The 16919-nt window shown below is 59.8% G+C and overlaps 1 protein-coding gene and 1 long non-coding RNA gene across 4 annotated transcripts in view; one reads left to right on the plus strand and one right to left on the minus strand.

Annotated features, from left to right (window-relative positions):
- The first annotated feature begins 8944 nt into the window (after positions 1 to 8944).
- On the plus strand, positions 8945 to 9729 carry LOC138833140 (uncharacterized). The gene is made up of 2 exons (XR_011373814.1): positions 8945 to 9123; positions 9595 to 9729. It is a non-coding gene; the product is annotated as an uncharacterized lncRNA (long non-coding RNA).
- Positions 9730 to 10740: 1011 nt separating this feature from the next.
- The window catches only part of Sema6a (semaphorin 6A), a 99351-nt gene continuing 93172 nt past the window's right edge, over positions 10741 to 16919 (minus strand). For all 3 annotated transcript variants that reach the window (XM_070031526.1, XM_070031527.1, XM_070031525.1), the window contains one exon: positions 10741 to 12470. In XM_070031526.1, the coding sequence (XP_069887627.1) occupies positions 11614 to 12470 (857 nt within the window). In that variant the 3' untranslated portion in view covers positions 10741 to 11613. The remainder of the gene's footprint in view (positions 12471 to 16919) is intronic.

Raw genomic sequence — 16919 nt, forward strand, 5'->3', positions numbered from 1 at the left:
TTCTAACCATAGTTTGAAATTTTGTTGCCGGCCCAACTGCATAGTCATTTCACTCATTCATTCATTCATTCATTCATTCATCTCTTCGTTACCAGTACTTGGGCATGAACGTATTTGCTTAGCCTGCTTGCTCTGCTAGTACTCTAGCCCTTGAACCAGGCCTCTAGCCTGCCTGGCTTTTTGCTGGTTAATTTGGAGATGAGGGCCGGGGACTTTTCTACTCAGGGTGGCTTTGAATTTGCAACCTCTAGATCTCAGCCTCCTGAGTAGCTGGGATTCAGGCGTGCCCAGCTTTTTACAGAGCCAACGGTCACATTTCTGGGTTCACTGGGGGTGACAGATGTCGGGGTGGGAGTTAAATGGGGGTGGGGGGGCAGGATGGGACACTGAAGAAATGTGAGGCTCAGAGGAGCACTGGCATTTTCTGAAGCATCCTAAGTCGGCCCTGGTGAAACTGAGATACAAATGTTTGTGCGGCACTGATGTCCCATGATGAGTGCCACATGTGGTGAGTCAGGCTGCCAGGCCCCTGCCCTTCCAGCACACTCCTCGGTGCCAGCAGGCACTGGATCCGACCCAGGTCGCCCCTCCCCTCAGTGGTGGGAAGCTGTTTCCTGAGAATGAGCTAGCTTGGTTATGAACAGAAGCTATGTGTTCAGCACCAAATACGAGAGAGAGAGAGCGGGGGGGGGGGGACCCGGCTTGATTGTAGGAAACAGTACTGGAAATACGGTGGTCCAGGAAGCGCGGGCTTTCGGGGACAGTGCCCAGGCCCCGGGTTCAATCAGCGTGGAGGAGGTAGCGTTTCCGAGCCCACAGAACAGCCCTTCGCAGGGATCCGGGCTTCTGGAAGCATCTTCCCGGCCAGATGCGCTGGGCCATTTGCAGGTGGCAGGTGAATTTGTCTCCCAGCACCTCCGGCTGGGCCCCTTCAGGCTTCCTCGCTCATAGTCCCCCTCCGCTGCCCTCCCCTCCCCTCCCCGTCCCTCCCCTCCCCTGAGCCGGGGCCGGCGCTGGCCTTGGCTTGGGGACCAGGCTCTGCTGCCTGTTTACCTTAGGATAACACAAGCAAAGAGTCTCCAAGATGGCCTCTCGCCTGGCCGTCCAGTGGGCGCTGGAGGCCCAGGGGGCTTTTCCTAGGCCCCAAGGTGAGCGTTCCCCAAAGACACTCTCCAGATGGCCGCTGGGGTGTGGCGTCCGGCAGAGCGCGTGCTGGCCGGGGTCTGAGGGAAGGCGGGAGGCTCCTGGCGGGACGGTGTGTCTGGGTGAAATGTTTCATTTTGTGTGTGTGTTTTGTGTCCGTGCCGGGGCTTGAACTCAGGGCCTGGGCGCCGTCCCTCCGCTCTTCAGCTCAAGGCTGAAGCCACAGCGCCACTTGCGGTTTTCTGGTGGTTCATTGGAGATCAGAGTCTCATGGACTTTCCTGCCCGGGCTGGCTTTGAACCGTGATCCTCAGCTCTCAGCCTCCTGAGTAGCTGGGCTGACAGGCGCGAGCCACCGGCGCCCAGAGAGCAGGTGTATTTTTTTTATGTCACCCCGCACCCCGATCACGAGGCTCTGCCCGCGTCCACGTCCGCTCCGTCCCGGGCAGAGCGGAGCCGAGCGCCGCCGGTGCCGTCTGCACACGGGGGGACAGGCCACGCGTTTGTTCTTGTGGCTGCTCAGAGATAGCGGGAGAAGCGTGCGTCCCACCCGCCCGGCGTATTTTTAGATGACTCGCAGATGTGTCTTGTCTTTTTTTGTTTGTTATTCCCCACAAACTCCCAGGTTTATTCTCGGCAGCAGCGCCCGGCTGCCGGCTCCTCTCTTCTCCTGGGCGGGGCTGAGCGGCGGGGCCCGCGGTGCGGGGCTGACCTGTCGTTCGGGCTGGGACGTGCAGATGCCTGGGTACCGGGAGAGGAGCCTGAGCAAATACACAAGCCCAGGATTCGAACTCAGCACCCCAAGCAGAAGGCTGGGATTATAGGCTGTGTACCACACCTCCGGGGGCCGGGCACCATGCCAGAGCCTTAGACAGGAATGGCCTTTCTCACTCGGGTTTTTCGGGGTCTGATTACTTGTCGGCTGTTCCCTGGGCAGCCCACCTGCGCCCGCCACCTGCTCCTTTGCCCCTCATTCTCTCTCCAGTGCTCAGGTGCCCAGGGCTCCCCCCCTGAATGGAAGCACTGGGTTCTGATTCTTGAATTTCTTTTTTCTTTTGTCAGTCGTGGGGCTTGAACTCTGGGCCTGGGCGCTGTCCCTCAGCTCTTCAGCTCAAGGCGAGCGCTCTACCACTTGAGCCACAGCGCCACTTCCGGTTTTCTAATGGCTTATTGGAGATGAGTGTCGTGGACCTTCCTGCCCGGGCTGGCTTTGAACTGTGATCCTCAGATCTCAGCCTCCTGAGTAGCTGGGATGACAGGCAGGAGCCACCGACGCCCAGTTGATTCTCGCTTTTCACCCAAGCTGATGCCCGTGAAATACCTGTGAGTAAAGCCAGCCAGTCTGGAAGGGGGGCACCGGATTATCCACCCTCCACAAGAGGCTTCGGCCGCCCGCCCCGCCCCGCTCAGCCCTTGCGCCTCTCCCCCTGATCCGCTTTCTGCCGCTGGCGCGAGCCCAGCACCGTGCGCTTCCTGCCCTTTTACCCCCTCGAGGACAGGAAGTTTAGAGCCGGGCCAGGCTTCCTTCCCGGTGGCCGCCTGCAGGCCCGGGCTCCGGCTTCTGGCGTGGGTTAGGGGTCCGGGCTGGCGTGGCCTGTCATCTGTGTGCGGTGTGTGACCTGTGGGAAGCGGGCAGGGCGGCAGTGACCCACCAGAGATGAACGTAGGATGCCGCTTCTTGCTGTGTGGGGCTGTCTGCTACACAAAGCCAGGAACTCCTCATCCCGGATGGGTGTGTGTGTGTGTGTGTGTGTGTGTGTGTGTGTGTGTGTGTGTGTGTGTGTGTGTGTGTGTGTGTGTGTGTGTGTGTGTGTGTGTGTGTGTGTGTGTGTGTGTGCGCGCACGCGCGTGCGCACTCCTGGAATGCTCTGGAAGCTGGACCACACCGGGGTGATCAAGAAGGTCCCTGTCACTCTGGCGTCAGCCCCAGTGGATCCTGGGAAAGAGTCATCCGCCAGTGTCAGGGGCCCAGAGGTCAGAGGGCATCCGCTGTGGACTGCCTGTGACCCCTCCCACTCCCCCCAATCGACCCCCCAATTTCTTTGAAGCAGCATTTTGCTCTTCACCCCGGAGTTGTGGATACACACAGTCTCGACGCCTTCTTTGTTTGAAAATCCAGTTGAACTCCGGCCCACCCGAGGCAGATGGGCCTGCCTGTTGCCTGTGTTGATTTCTGCCCTCCACACCAGGAAATCGGGGTGAGCAGAGGCGACCCCCCCCCCGCCCCGTGAGCTCCCAGTGTATGCCGACGCGTCGCAGACAGAAGCCAGAGCAAGAACAAAGCCGGAGGTGACGGGTGGCTGAAGAGCTGGAGAGGGGTGTTGAGATGTGACTTGACTGTGTTGTCTCAGAGAGCGAGTTTCTTCGTCTCTTCGTCGGTTTTTCTCCCCCTTCTTCTTCTAATAGTCGAGCAAAAGGTTCACGTTCTAACTCCTCACTTTCCTACTTGAAATTGTTCCAGAAAGTCTGAAGACAACTTGGCTCAAACAATGTGTGTGTGTGTTTTATTCTCTCCGCCTAGAGCAGGTAGTCAGCTAATGAGAGGCGGCAGGGGCTCGTGGGGATGGGTTTGTTCAGCCCCTTTCGCCCCCTAATTGGGCTTCTACCGTGGGGGGCTATCCAGCATGCCCCCCTCCCCAAATTAAGTAAGCACAGACACCCCGGTCCTTGAACTACCTGGCAGACCTATCCTGCTACACACACCCCAGAGTTTCCTAGGAAACCAATTCGGTGTAAAAATGTATTCTTTGTCTTCTGCTCTTTTGCAAAATTGTTTGAACCATCCTATCTCATAAAAGGTGGCTTCGCAGGCAATCTGAAGAGAGAGAGAGAGAAAGGCAATCTACCGCCGGCCTCTGGGAACGAGACCGGCCTCTATCGGAGGGTAACCGCGTGGGCTTGACTTTGCGGGCGTCGGGGAAATCAGATCGTGCTGTCTTTTTATTTTGTCTCCCGAAGGGTGAGCCTTTGCCCCCAGCTACACCAGACGGCATCGGGAGCAAACGCTCCCAACTACGTCCTGTGCTGGAGCCTTGGAACCCGCAGAGGGTCTGGGGGGGTCTCACTCGACCCCCATCCCTGGCAGCGTGGAGTCTGACCGCACAGGATGGAGACACCAATGCCTGGCACAGCGAGCCTGGGGAAGTTCTTGAATGTTCCATGCCCACCTGTCAGGGTTCTGGCGAGGGTTCAGTGACCTGGGGGTCTGGCACACAGCCCAGCAGCGCCTGGCAGGTTGGACCCTCCAAGTGTGCGGGCAGCCGAGATAGCCATGATTTCATCTCTGGGGTGCGTGGAGGGGACCCCCTTACCTGCGGTATGTCAGATAAGGAGAACACCAGGTGGGAAATGATTGTTGACCTATCATTTCCCAGGCTGAGCACGGCCCATGATGTTTTGTGTTGCATTGTGTTGTTGTTTGTTAGTTGCCAGTCCTGGGGCTTGAACTTGAGGCCCGGGCGCCGTCCCTGGGCTTCTTTGGCCCAAGGCGAGAGCGCTCTACCACTTTGGAGCCACAGCGCCACTTCCGATTTCCTGCCTAGCCTGGCTTTGAACCGCCCCCGGCGGGCAGTGTGGCCACAGGTGCTGGGCACATGCCAGGCCCACAGCGGAGCAGAACGTGGCCGCCATGCTTTCTTCAGATGGTGACCCCCATATAGCAGGACAAGATCGCCCCAACGCGGGGACGCCACCCCCACAGATCAGACGCAGCTGACGGGCAGGCTAACCAAAGAGAAGGTTTCAGGGTCCCTCTGTCCCGAAGACACCTGAGTGCCTTGGGTTTCTGGCTCCCAAGCCCGCAGATTGGGTGAGGAGGAGACGCGTTTGATCTGGCTGTGAGAGTCCCCTAATTAAAAGGAGCTGCAGATGCTTGACACCTGGTAATTTCCACCTCCAGTCACAGCCCATGCCCGCGGGCTCACGCTGCTTAAATTACAGCGCCAGAAAGGAGGAGGACCTGCATCTATTCCCACTTGGACGTCTAACACATCTCCTTTTCTCCCCAGCGAGAAATGGGATCGCAGGCCTGCTTTCACCCCGGAGACACGGGGCAAGAAACCTTTGGCTCTTAAATAAAATTAAACACCAAGGAGCATCCAAATCACCCAACGCCTGTGTCTCCTTCAACAGTGATATTGTCACACACACACACACACACACACACACACACACACACACACACACACACACGATCAAACAGAAAGAGTGCGGCCATAGCAGGTACCAGCCCTGACCCCTGGGTAAGACCTGTGGTCACCTTTGAGGGGCTGAGGGTCCCCAGTGCTGTCCTGAAGCTGGCATTTTTTGTTTTTGTTGGTCATGGGGCCTGAACTCTGGGCCTGGGTGCTGTCCCTCAGCTCTTCAGCTCAAGGCGAGTGCTCTACCACTTGAGCCACAGCGCCACTTCTAGTTTTCTGGTGGATCATTGGAGGTGAAAGTCTCACTGACTTTCCTGCCAGGGCTGGCTTTGAACTGTGCTCCTCAGATCTCAGCCTCCTGAGTAGCTAAGATCACAGGTGTGAGCCACCGGCGTCCAGCCCCTCCTGGGTTTTTACATATTGTGTGTGTGTGCCCTCTGTTCCTCCCCGGGGAGGGGGGGAAAGGGAGGGTGCACCCCAAGAAAGGAGACCACAGACATGAGGATCAGCTCTTTCTCTGCTTGCCTGGCTGACCTGCTGGCAACAGGAAGGGAGAGAAAGGTTCTCTGATGATGGAAAAAAAGAGTGCACAATGCCCTTAAAATAGCATGTGCGTGCGTGTGTGCACATGTGTGTGCACGTGTGTGTGCGTGTATGTGTGTGCATGTGTGCGTGTGGATGTGTGTACGTGCCTGTGTGCATGTGTGCGTATGCATGTGTGCATGTGTGTGTACATACGTGTGTGCATGCGTGCGGCCTTTATGTTGGGGCCGTGGTTGTCGTGTGAGCAGCTTTCTGGGGGGAGGGGAGGTGGCTTTCGAAGGCTTTCCCCCCATGGACACCAGCAGGTGGGGCCCTGAAGCATAGCTGTGTTTCCACGTGGATCCAGGCTCCCAGGAGGCCCTGGTGAGGGAACGCTGTGTGTTCTGGTGTAGGGAGGATGGGTAGGCTGCCAGCCCAGAGCCCCGGGGAGCCGGGCCGGGGATCCTCCGCACGGGCGTCCTGGCTTCTGGTGCGTGTGGCCTGCGTGTCTGTGCCTCTGTGGTCCACTCCCAGCCGCAGGCTCCCCTCTGGCGCGGGCCGGGCCGCTCGCAGCCTGGCCCTGCGAGCACTCTCGGGGGAGTCTTGTATCTGAGCATGACTAGGAAGAGGGAGGCCGCTGCTGCAGACACTGGGAAACGGGTCCCATCCCCACCGGAGAGAACTTCCGTCCTCCCCGCCCCCTCCCGTTGGAGGCAGAACCCTGGTTTTGAACCCAGAAAACGTCCACCTTCCGCAGAGCGGGGCTGTCTGTCTTTCCTGTCCACCTTCCGCAGAGCGGGGCTGTCTTTCCCGTGACGGTCTCCGGGGTGCACGGTGTCCCCCGTGACGGCCGCTCCCCCAGGCTGTCTCCTTTGATTTGCTCAGATTCCGTTTCCATTTACTCTGCCATCTGTGATGTGCACGACTCCCGCTCCGGCGCTCCCCTGGGGTCCCCCTCCCTCACCCCCAGCCCCCCCCCACCCCGGGGGGCTGGTGCAAGGCTCTAAGTGGAATACCGAAGACCCATCTGTCTGGCAGACGCGGTCGATCGATACGCACACGGGCACCGGTTTCAGGCCCTGACTGTGACACGGGGTTTTAAATCCCGAGGAGGCCAAATTCCCAGCGGTCCCTGGGCCCAGCCCGGACACGATGGTCCCGCTAGCGACCATACTTCCTTCCCGGCTGCTTTCTTTCCCATCGCTCTTACCTCCATCCCTCCAGCAAAACAAACCCGCGTGTGACTGTGGGAGGGGGGCCGCTCTGACACGTCTCCCAGGGAAATCCCCAGGCCCTGTGTTTCTGGATCCTTCTGAGCCCGCCCATCCGGGTCAGGGACAAAGGACAGCCTTGGGCGGCCCCTGAGCAAGCAGACAGGATTAGAAAGCTGGCTTGTCTGAGACCAGGCCTGCAATCCAGACTCCACCTGTCGCCGCCTCTTCCCCAGACCAGAACAAAGCTGATGGCGGCAGAAGCTACCAGGATCGGGTTCCTTCCCGGGGATGCTTGCTCCACAATCGCGCGTTGGAGCTTGCCCGGCTGCGTGTGTGTGTGTGTGTGTGTGTGTGTGTGTGTGTGTGTCGTCCTGAGGGAAGGGGAGGTGGAGACTCCGGGCTGGCTGTGTCTTTCTCGCCAGCGTGGCTCTGATGCACCGAGTTTGTGTCCAGCGTGGCTACGCTGTGTGCTGTCTGTCACCCTCACCTCAGCTGCCCTCTCTGTTTATTTATTGTACCGAAAGGCTTTGCCCCAGCAGCTGCTGGCCCTCTGGTCTCGGTGGTGTGGTATTTGGGAACAGCTGGGCAGTCACACGAGAAGAGGACTCCTTCTGTTCGGCGAAACACGAGCTCTGGGCCATCCTGGAGAAGCAGCTCTGCCCAGGCTGCCCGCGTCTCACCGGTGCCCCCTCCCCCAGTCCCCCACCCCCCATCCTGACTCCACACGTCGTCGGAGCGCCGTCCTGGGCCTCTTCCGCGTTCACATCACTCTTGGAAGTGCGCATGTGCATATAGTGCTACACCACGAGCCACGCCGCCTTCGGTGGGTCCAGGCTGGCCGGCCAGGGACCCGCTCTGGAAGCAGCAGCTCGCGTACTTCAGCTCGGGACCCTGCGGAAGACACCGACCAGGGCGTGAGCCGAGACCCACATTCCCACACGTCAGAAGACAGCTTGCTTTGGCCGGGCACCAGTGTCTCACATCCGTCATCCCAGCTACTCAGGAGGCTGAGATCTGAGGATCGCGGTGCGGAGCCCGGAAGGTCCGTGAGGGCCAGCGGAACGCTGCGAGCAGAGGTGTGCGGCTCAAGCAAGAGCGAGCAGCGTGGGCCTCGAGCAGAAAAGGCTGAGAGATCCTGAAGCCTGAGGTTCAAGCCCCACGACTGGGGCGTGCACATGTGTGCAAGCGCGCGCACGCGTGCACACAATCCTAGCTACTTAAGTGTTTCTTTTTTCAATCCCCCCTCGAGGAAAGCCTCATCCAGGTATTTCGTAGCGCTAATCCGCCCGGTGAAACTCCATCCTCGACTTGGGAGCTCCATGGGAGAAAGGCGAAGTGGGGAGGAAAAACCCAGCGCCCGCGGCTGATGGATAGGGGCAGGGTCCCGGCCCTCTGTGCTAAAACCCGAGCCGTGAGCCGTCAGACCGGAGAGCCCGCCGTCAGTATCCGACAACAAAGGAACCCATACAAAGAGAAGTCATAAAGCCACCGGGAGTCGGTGCGTGCGTGCGTGCGTGCGTGTGTGTGTGTGTGTGTGTGTGTGTGTGTGCTCCTGCATTTTCATTACAGGTGTGGCTTCTACTAAAACCCCACTCCGGGCTGGGTGTGGGAGGGCGGGCACCACTAGAGACGGAGGGGGGAGTAACCCCAGGGCTTGGACCAAAGGTAAAGGAACGTATCCAAGGACATCGCGGTGATGTTCAGCCGTGGGGTTTGCTGACTCCCTGTCAGAGCCTTTCCCTTGCTTCTCGGCATTTTTGCTCCTTTTTTTCTGTTTCCTTTGTGCACCACGCACAGCAAGTGGAGAATGGGAGGCGTGGGGGGTGGAGACCAGAGGAAAGCTGCTGACGTCACAATAGCTTTACAACTTGGCGACCAATAGGAGTCCGCGTTAGGGGCCCCTGCAGGGTCTAGCGGGGGCGGGGAATGAAGGCACAGGCCGGTGGGCGCAGAAGGGACACTGGGATGCTGGAGGACACACTGCAGGATGTGTGTGTGTGGTTACCTGGCAGGAGGGGGCAGGGTGGGGTCTGACACAGACACTAGGCCTTGGGCAAGTGTCCAGTGGATGCCACCCCACCCATACGTGCCGGAATGCAGGAGAAGGTACCCTCATTTCTTCATTTGGGGGGGCAAGGAGGTCCGACAGAAAAAGTCCCTCTGGAGAAAAGGCCTCATGGTTTCAGGGTAGGGGGGCTCACAGGCTGTGGACACGGATGACATTCAAAAAACAAAAACAAGCCGGGCGCCGGTGGCTCACGCCTGTCATCCAGCTGCTCAGGAGGCTGAGATCTGAGGATCCAGATTCAAAGCCAGCCCGGGCAGGAAAGGCTGTGAGACTCTGATCTCCCATAAACCACTCAGAAAACCGGAAGTGGCGCTGTGGCTCAAGTGGTAGAGCGCTCGCCTTGAGCTGAAGAGCTGAGGGACAGCGCCCAGGCCCAGAGTTCAGGCCCCACGACCAACTAACAAAACCTGCCCCCCCGCCCCAGGGCCAATCAGCAAAGCATTCTGGGAAGAGGGCTGGCACCCCATCCACATGTGAGTCAAAGTGACCTTCATGGTTGTTCTCGGCAGGTCCTCCGGTGAAGTTCCTGTTGGCTTTCTAAACCAAAAGATCAATGAACAGACAAAGGAGACCACCTGATACCTCAGTTAACTTAATTCCTTTTTCTTACCTCCCCCCCCCCCAACATTGTGGTTTATAATGTCGGCAGTTGTGTTCTTGGTAAACAGAGGTGGTTTCCGTGTGCTGGAGCACATGAACAGGCCTTCCTGCCCCGTCCCCTCCCCTGTCCCCCCCCCCCCCGGCCCTGCCCCCCCGCCCTGCCCCCCTCCCCGTGACCCCTACAGCGACAAAACCATCAAGAAACTTAAATCCGTTGCTGTTGTTTTGCTTTGGGCCGTGGTTTCTGTAACATCCATTGTGGTCTTGGATTCCAAGGGGGACCCGGCTGCCTGGCCTGCCTCCCCGTGTCTTCTCCCTGGGTACTGCCAGCCGGGGAACGGGGGCCGGCCCCCCCCCATGGGGAAGCTGGCACTGTACTGAAATGGCCTGAGCGCGCAGGGGCACCCAGGCCGCTGGGCTGCATAGCCAAAGGCCGGTCCGAGCGGGGATCTGGGAATTGGGGGTGGGGCGCATGTGGTACCGCGGTGCAGGGGCTTGAGCCCGTCACCCATCTTCCTCCTTTGTGCACGTGACTCCAGTTTCCGGGAAGGCGGGGGAGAAGGAAGGGTTAAATAAAAACCTGCGCTGCTGCTTCTCCCCAAAGGAAGGAAACCGAGGCTGCTGCTCGGGACAGTTCACACGTGCACACAACTCAAGGTGTTCAGGCACAGATTTACACGCGGGAAAACAGGCTATTGACGGATGGAGCCGCTGCGTGCGCCGGTGCCACATGCACGTTTGTGAGCCCACACTGCGGTGGGCAAGTTCTTTCTGGTAACTTCCACGCCAGGCTGGGGTGGGGGATGAAATGAAGTTCAAGGGTGTGTGTGTACCTCCCTCCTGTCGGTGCCTTCCCCAGAAAGCAAAGGACCACTGACAAAAGCCACGGCTGGATGCCATTCTAGAAGCTTCTCTCCTGGTTTGCTTTTCAACTGATTTTTTAATTTTTCCAAGTCAGACTCAAGTGAGAGACGGGCCGGGCCCAGGGACTGGCGGACTCCCTATCACCCCCCCCCCCCCGCGCCCCCCACAAAGCTCGGAATTCCAGCTCCAACGTATTTTATTCAGTGAAATTTATTGTAAAAATAAAGAAAACTCAATTATTCCAGTTAAGGGATTTCACGTTAAATAGTTGTGTGTGTGTGTGTGTGTGTGTGTGTTTTGCTTGAAAGTTTCAGTGGCCTCTGGAGAGCTGTGTCCCATGATGAGGAGGAATCTTCTTTAAGGACAAAAGAAAAAAAGCAAGAAAAGAGAAAAAAAGAAAAAGACAAGCGAACAATAAATAGTTACTCGCGTTAACAACACGTTACTTGATTAAGGGCGCAGGAGGGGCAGAGGCCGGGGACACGCGTTCACCCCGCCTGGTGTGGGTGTGTGTGTGTGTGTGTGTGTGCACGCGGGCGTGTGTTCACAGACACTGGGCTGCATTAACACTGGCGGGCGAGGCCCTGGGCTGGGCGCAGTCCACTTCCCGGCCGGGGTTAGCGTCTGGCGTTAGAACTGTCAGTGACTCCATTTTTCTTTTCTTTTTTTTTCCCCCTCTTTTTAATGGTCATGATTTAAAAAAAAAAAACAAAACAAGAAAAAAACAAAACAACCAAACGACCCCCCTCCCCCACAAAACAACAGAACCCCGCAGTCCTGGGGGTCGGCGGCGGGGCCTGGGGGCCGCGGGGCGCGCGGCTCCCGTGGCGGGCGGTGGTGGTGGTGATGTCCCGGGGAGGGGTGGGGTGTGCGGGACAGTGGGGGGGGTGTGTGTGTGCGGGGGGTGGAGGTGCACCCCGCGGTTCCAGGCCTCTCCCCACCCCCTGCGCCCTGGCGCGCACGCGTGCGCCCCGCGTCTCCAAGGCCCCGCGGTGCGCGCGTCCTGGCGCGCGTGGGGGTCCCCCCCCCCCCCCGGTGCGGGTCACCCGGCCTCCGCCCTCGGATTATGTGCAGGCGTCGCCGGGCTTGATGGCGGAGGACAGGGGCGCGAAGGCGGGCTTGGGGGGCACGTCGGGCTTGAGCGAGGGCGCGCGCTGCGGGCCGGGCCGGCTCGGGGCGCGCGCGGGGATGGAGTCCACCCGCTGCGGGGCGGGCGGCGGCTGGTCGGCCCCGAAGCTGTGGTGGCGGGCCAGGCGCGAGGAGTTGGAGGAGTTGGTGTTGTTCCGCTTGAGGGTGGCGGCGTGCGGCCGGGGCAGCGAGTTCGTGGGGTAGCCCCGCGCGGCGGCGGCGGCGAAGTCGAGGCCGTAGGCCGGGTGCGGCGCGTCCAGGCGCGGGCCCAGCGAGGCCTCGCGCTGCGGGACCTTGGGCGGCGGGCCGTCGGGCGGCGCGCCCGGCTCGGCGGGCGGCCCCAGGTCCTTGGCGCGGAGCCCGCGCTCCCACTCGCGGCCCGCGCGGCCCGGCTTGCGCGTGCGCGGCAGCGTGGGCGTGGACTCGGGCGTGGGCAGCGCGCCCAGGTCCGGCGGCGCGTGCGCGTGCGCCTTGGCCGCGCCGCCGTTGGGCATCAGCGGCGCCAGCACGGCCTCGGCCTTGGGCTCCTTGGCGGGCGGCGCGTCGTTGAGGAACAGGCCGCCCAGCTTGGCCACGCTGCCCGCCGAGCCGCGGCGCGCGCCCGCCGCGTCCTTGTCCTTGTCCCTGCGCGCCGCGCCGCCCGCCGCGTCCTTGCGCCGGTGGTCGCACACGCAGTACACGGCGATGCCCGAGAACACGGCGCCCGTGGCGAACGCCAGGATCACCGCCATGGCCAGCAGCGTCACGGGCACCAGCTGGTCGTGGCCCTTGAGATAGCTCTCCCGGATCACGCCTGCAAGACAGGGACACGGGTTATGCTGGGGGGGGGCAGGGGTCCTGGGGCGCGCGGGGGTCTGGGGCGCGCGGGGGTCTGGGGCGCGCGGGGGTCTGGGGCGCGCGGGGGTCTGGGGCGCATGGGGAGTCTGGGGCGCGCGGGGGTCTGGTGCGCATGGGGAGTCTGGGGCGCGCGGGGGTCTGGGGCGCATGGGGAGTCTGGGGCGCACGGGGGTCTGGGGCGCGCGGGGGTCTGGGGCGCACGGGGGTCTGGTGCATATGGGGAGTCTGGGGTGCACGGGGGTCTGGGGCACGCGGGGGTCTGGTGTGCAGGGTGCACGGGAGTCTGGGGTGCGCGGGGGTCCTAGGGCGCAGGGTGCACGGGGGTCTGGGGTGCGCGGGGGTCTGGGGCGCATGGGGAGTCTGGGGTGCGCGGGGGTCTGGGGCGCATGGGGGGCCTAGGGAGCACAGAGGGGTCTGGGGCACACAGGAGTCCTGGGAGGCGCGGGGGGCCTAGAGCGCACAGAGGGGTCTGGGGCACGCGGGGAGGTCTGGGGTACAGGGTGCATGGGGGTCCAGGGGCGCACGGGGGTCCCGGGGCACACAGGGGATCTGGGGCGCGCAGGGGGGCGGTCTGGGGCGTGTGGGGGTCTGGGGCACGCGGGGGATCTGGGGCGCAGGGTATATGGGGGTCCTGGGGCACGTGAGAGCCTGGGGCGCACAAGGCCCACGGAGCAGAGGGCGCATGGGGCGCAGGGTACGTGAGGCCTGGGGCTCACGGGGTGTACAGGGCTTAAGGGGCACAGAAGGCGCACCTTTTACCACCTCGACTTCGGGGCACCCTGCTTGCCCCACCAGACCTAGGACCCCCCCCCATCCCTCACTCCCAATCACACCCTTCCAGGTAGGTCCCAAACCAAAGCCAATCCATCCAAGGGCCAACTTTGAGCTTTGCCTGGCTCCAGCAACTTCTCGCACAGAACACAGGAGGCGAGGCCGGGGGGCCTTCCCACAGCATCTCCCCTTCCCTCTCCAACCCCTTCCCCAGAGCCCTGGGGGTGGGGTGGGGGGTGGAGAGTTGTTTGGAGGCAGAGAGGCCCCAATTTTCTGCGTGTTAAAGGAACAAATCGCTCAACAAGCCAGGCTCCCCGCGGGGGTCTGTGTGCGAGGGAACTTTCCCCTGACCTGGAGGTCCCTAAGCAGAGAGGGATGTCAGTAAATAAAGACCCTCGTCACCATGTTTATGCGTACTTTGCATCAGAAAAGAACCGCTCCCACTCGGTTCACATAAATGGGCCCTATCTTTGAATGAATAAGTCCTAAGGTTATTTAGTGGGGGGAAGAGGGAGGGGGAGGCTATTTGGGTCCCTGCAGCTGCTTGGAGAAGCCTCAGGCCTCAGGATTCCCGGCTATGGGATTCCCCAGCAGAGCCAGCCTCTCCAATTTGGGAAGAACAATGTGACCACCCATCTTCCACCATACATATGGAACATGAACCAAGTTTCTTTTCTTTTTTTTTTTTGTTGGTTATGGGGCTTGAACTCTGGGCCTGGGCGCTGCCCCTCAGCTCTTCAGCTCAAGGCGAGCGCTCTACCACTTGAGCCACGGTGCCACTTTGGGGTTTTTCTACTTAGGTGGTGCTGAGGAATTGAACCCAGAGCCTGATGCGTGGGAGGCAAGCGCTCTACCACTGAGCCACCTTCCCAGCCCTGAACTAAGTTTCTGAAGTTGCTTTTCATCAGCCACGGAGCTGAGCCACCACTCAAATGGGAACCAAGAGAGATTCCCCATCCCAGTGGTCTGAGCATAAGTGCTTGAGGTGCATAGCTAGGAAGAACACAAACGAAATACGGTGAAATCCCAAACTCCTGTGTTCCTCCCCCTTGAGAGGGAAAGGACTTGCGTGGGTCGGAGACACCACAAACACACTGACCACTCCAGACACGCTCACGGGACGGCAAACGCACGCCTTCCCCCCACCTTTCTCTGAGATGACGTGTGATGTGCTTTACAGGCAACTGTGGGCAGCGCAGAATTAGGATGGAGTGGACTTCAGGAAAACCTTCTGGCTCTTCTCCAGCCCTCTTGCCCGTGGGCTCAAGTTTTGGCTTTCCTTTCCTGGCTTCACACTTGGCTGCCAGGGGCTGATCTTCCCAGGGAAATGGGTAGAAACATGGCGATCTCGAGGCAAAGGACTCTGGGTATGAGACACCCACGATCCCAGACTAACCTTCACGAGCTTTGGGAAACTGAGTCTGGGCGGGGGTGGCGGTGGAGGCAGTAAAGAAAGTCGGTTATAATTCCCACCTTTTTCCTGTCAGAGCTCCCCCAAAGGTGGAGGTGGGGGAGGGATGCCTTGCATCCAAATCCCTCCTCACCGCGTGGATGCGCTCACGAAAACCTCTAACCTCTGCACTTCCTTGCTACGTTAAAATACCAGCTGATTTTGTTTCTCTCCCTCCGGTGCGGATTGCGAGTTGGGTCTATTGAATGTTCTTTTTTTAACCACCGTCACGGAACTGCGTTCAAGTATGCACCTGTGACCAGGAGGAATTTTAACTTCGCGCAGTGGCTTGGTGGTTTCTCGGGCGGGTCTAACGTCAGCCAGAACCCCACACCCAATAGTGGGTAGTAAGGAAGGAAAGCTTTTCATGACAAAAGGGTATGTTGACGGGGTCCTTTGGGACCCCAACCCTTTAGGAGACTCAACAACCAGAAAGCCATCTTCGAGGGCCCCAATTCTATGGATCTTGAGGTCAGGATGGCGGCGAGGTCTGGCAGGCCGTCTTCCGTGTGCTCTTTCCTCTGCCCTATTTCTTTTCCCGTAAATGTGCACAGCCTCCTTCCTGAGGTCTTCGTCTCTCCTGAATTGACAATGCTTCTCTTGCCAGGCTTGGGAAGGTCAGCCTGGCCTGTCCTGAATTTCCAGGGTCACTGGGGCTGCTCCGTCTTCTCGGCTTGGAAGAGGACGCTGTGTGCCTTTGACCTTCGCGTTCTCCTGCGTACGCTGCCCTGTCCCTTTGGTGGGGGACGCAGCAAGTGTGCTCACTCCGTTTATTAACCCCGCATCCCCTCTCTCCCATGGTAGTTGGGGGAAGGATATTGAGGCGATTTTGAGGACCAGGGACAGGACGACGGGCGGTGGCCGGTAGCCTGTCCACTGTGGGCTGTGAGTGGGGCCAAACTAGCTCCAGGGCGAGCCCAAGGGAATTACGGTCTTGGTTCTAGAGATGTGCAGTGACGAATCCTACTCACTTGCATCTGGGTGGAGTGCATGGTACGTGTGTGTGTGCATGTGTGTGTGTGTGATTTGGCCGCACACACGTGCCCGTGAAGGGGGACGTGGCCGCCGGCCCCTGGCCACCTCAGCTCCTGCAAAAATCCACCCTTCACTCAGCCTTAAACCACGCGCAGCTCCGGTTAACTTCCTTCCTCCGCCGTGGCCTTCACGGGCTTCCGTGGCGCAGTGAACCGAAGGGAGGAGACCCCTGTGCACAAACGGGGCACCCGCAGTTCGGTGTGGGAACTCTTCACACATGTCCGTCGCGCCTTCCCCTTCCTCTCATGCCCCTGCCCTGGTGACCTCAGATGCACACAAAGCACCGGGACGGTTTTTTAGCGCCTGACATTTGGGTTCCGGTTTCTGGTTGTTCACAAGCAGGAGCTGAGCTTTCCAGGCAAAATGGTGTCTCTAACTGGCTCTGTTTTTGTTCATTTGATTTTGTTATGCAAATACTGCCCTTAAAACCCTTTCTGCATCTCTTCCTCTTTTAGATGCTAGGGTGCGTGTGGCGGGGGTGGGGGAGGGGGGCGTGGCTTTCCCCCTGCCCCCCCCCAAATGAAAACTCGGAGATTAAACTGAAAACGTGGTTGAAAATAAGGCGACTGCGAGCTTGGGAAAGTAAAGTCCTCTGCTCATGCCCCGAACGAGGCCAAGGAGCCCTGGAGAGACACGATCCATCGGCTTCGTGGCCTGGCCAGGCTGTGGGGCCGAGGGCTTGCTTGGCCACAGGAGCCACAGGAGAGACCAGGTCAAAGAAAGCCTCAGTTTCCCTCCAGCAGGCCGGGAGGCCCTTTGACACACAACTTAACAGCTCTGGGCCTTATTATTAACATAATGACAGCCGACCACACATGACAGTTAAAGTTAATAGTAACACAATCTTCCTGCCTTTAGAAGAGTCGAATGAAAGCACACAGGAGCAACCCACGCGGGGTAGACGATCACACAGCGCTTTTGAAAGCCTGAAGATTTCCCCCCAAAAGCAACAACAAGCCAGGGGCCGACGGAAAGATCCAGAGGGGGCGGGCATATAACTGCTCCCGGGCCGTCCCATTGGCTCCTCTTCTCCCAAGAGAGGGAGGTAGCCAGGTCCCCCCTCCTGCTCCAAGCCTCGTCAGGCCCAGACGTGGTAGAAGCCACTGGAGAGAGCATGTGCGTGCATTTGTGTGTGTGTGTGTGTGTGTG

This window comes from Dipodomys merriami, unplaced genomic scaffold (assembly GCF_024711535.1).
Source record: "Dipodomys merriami isolate MVZ:Mamm:240054 unplaced genomic scaffold, mDipMer1.0.p SCAF_201, whole genome shotgun sequence".
Classification (NCBI taxonomy): Eukaryota; Metazoa; Chordata; class Mammalia; order Rodentia; family Heteromyidae; genus Dipodomys; species Dipodomys merriami.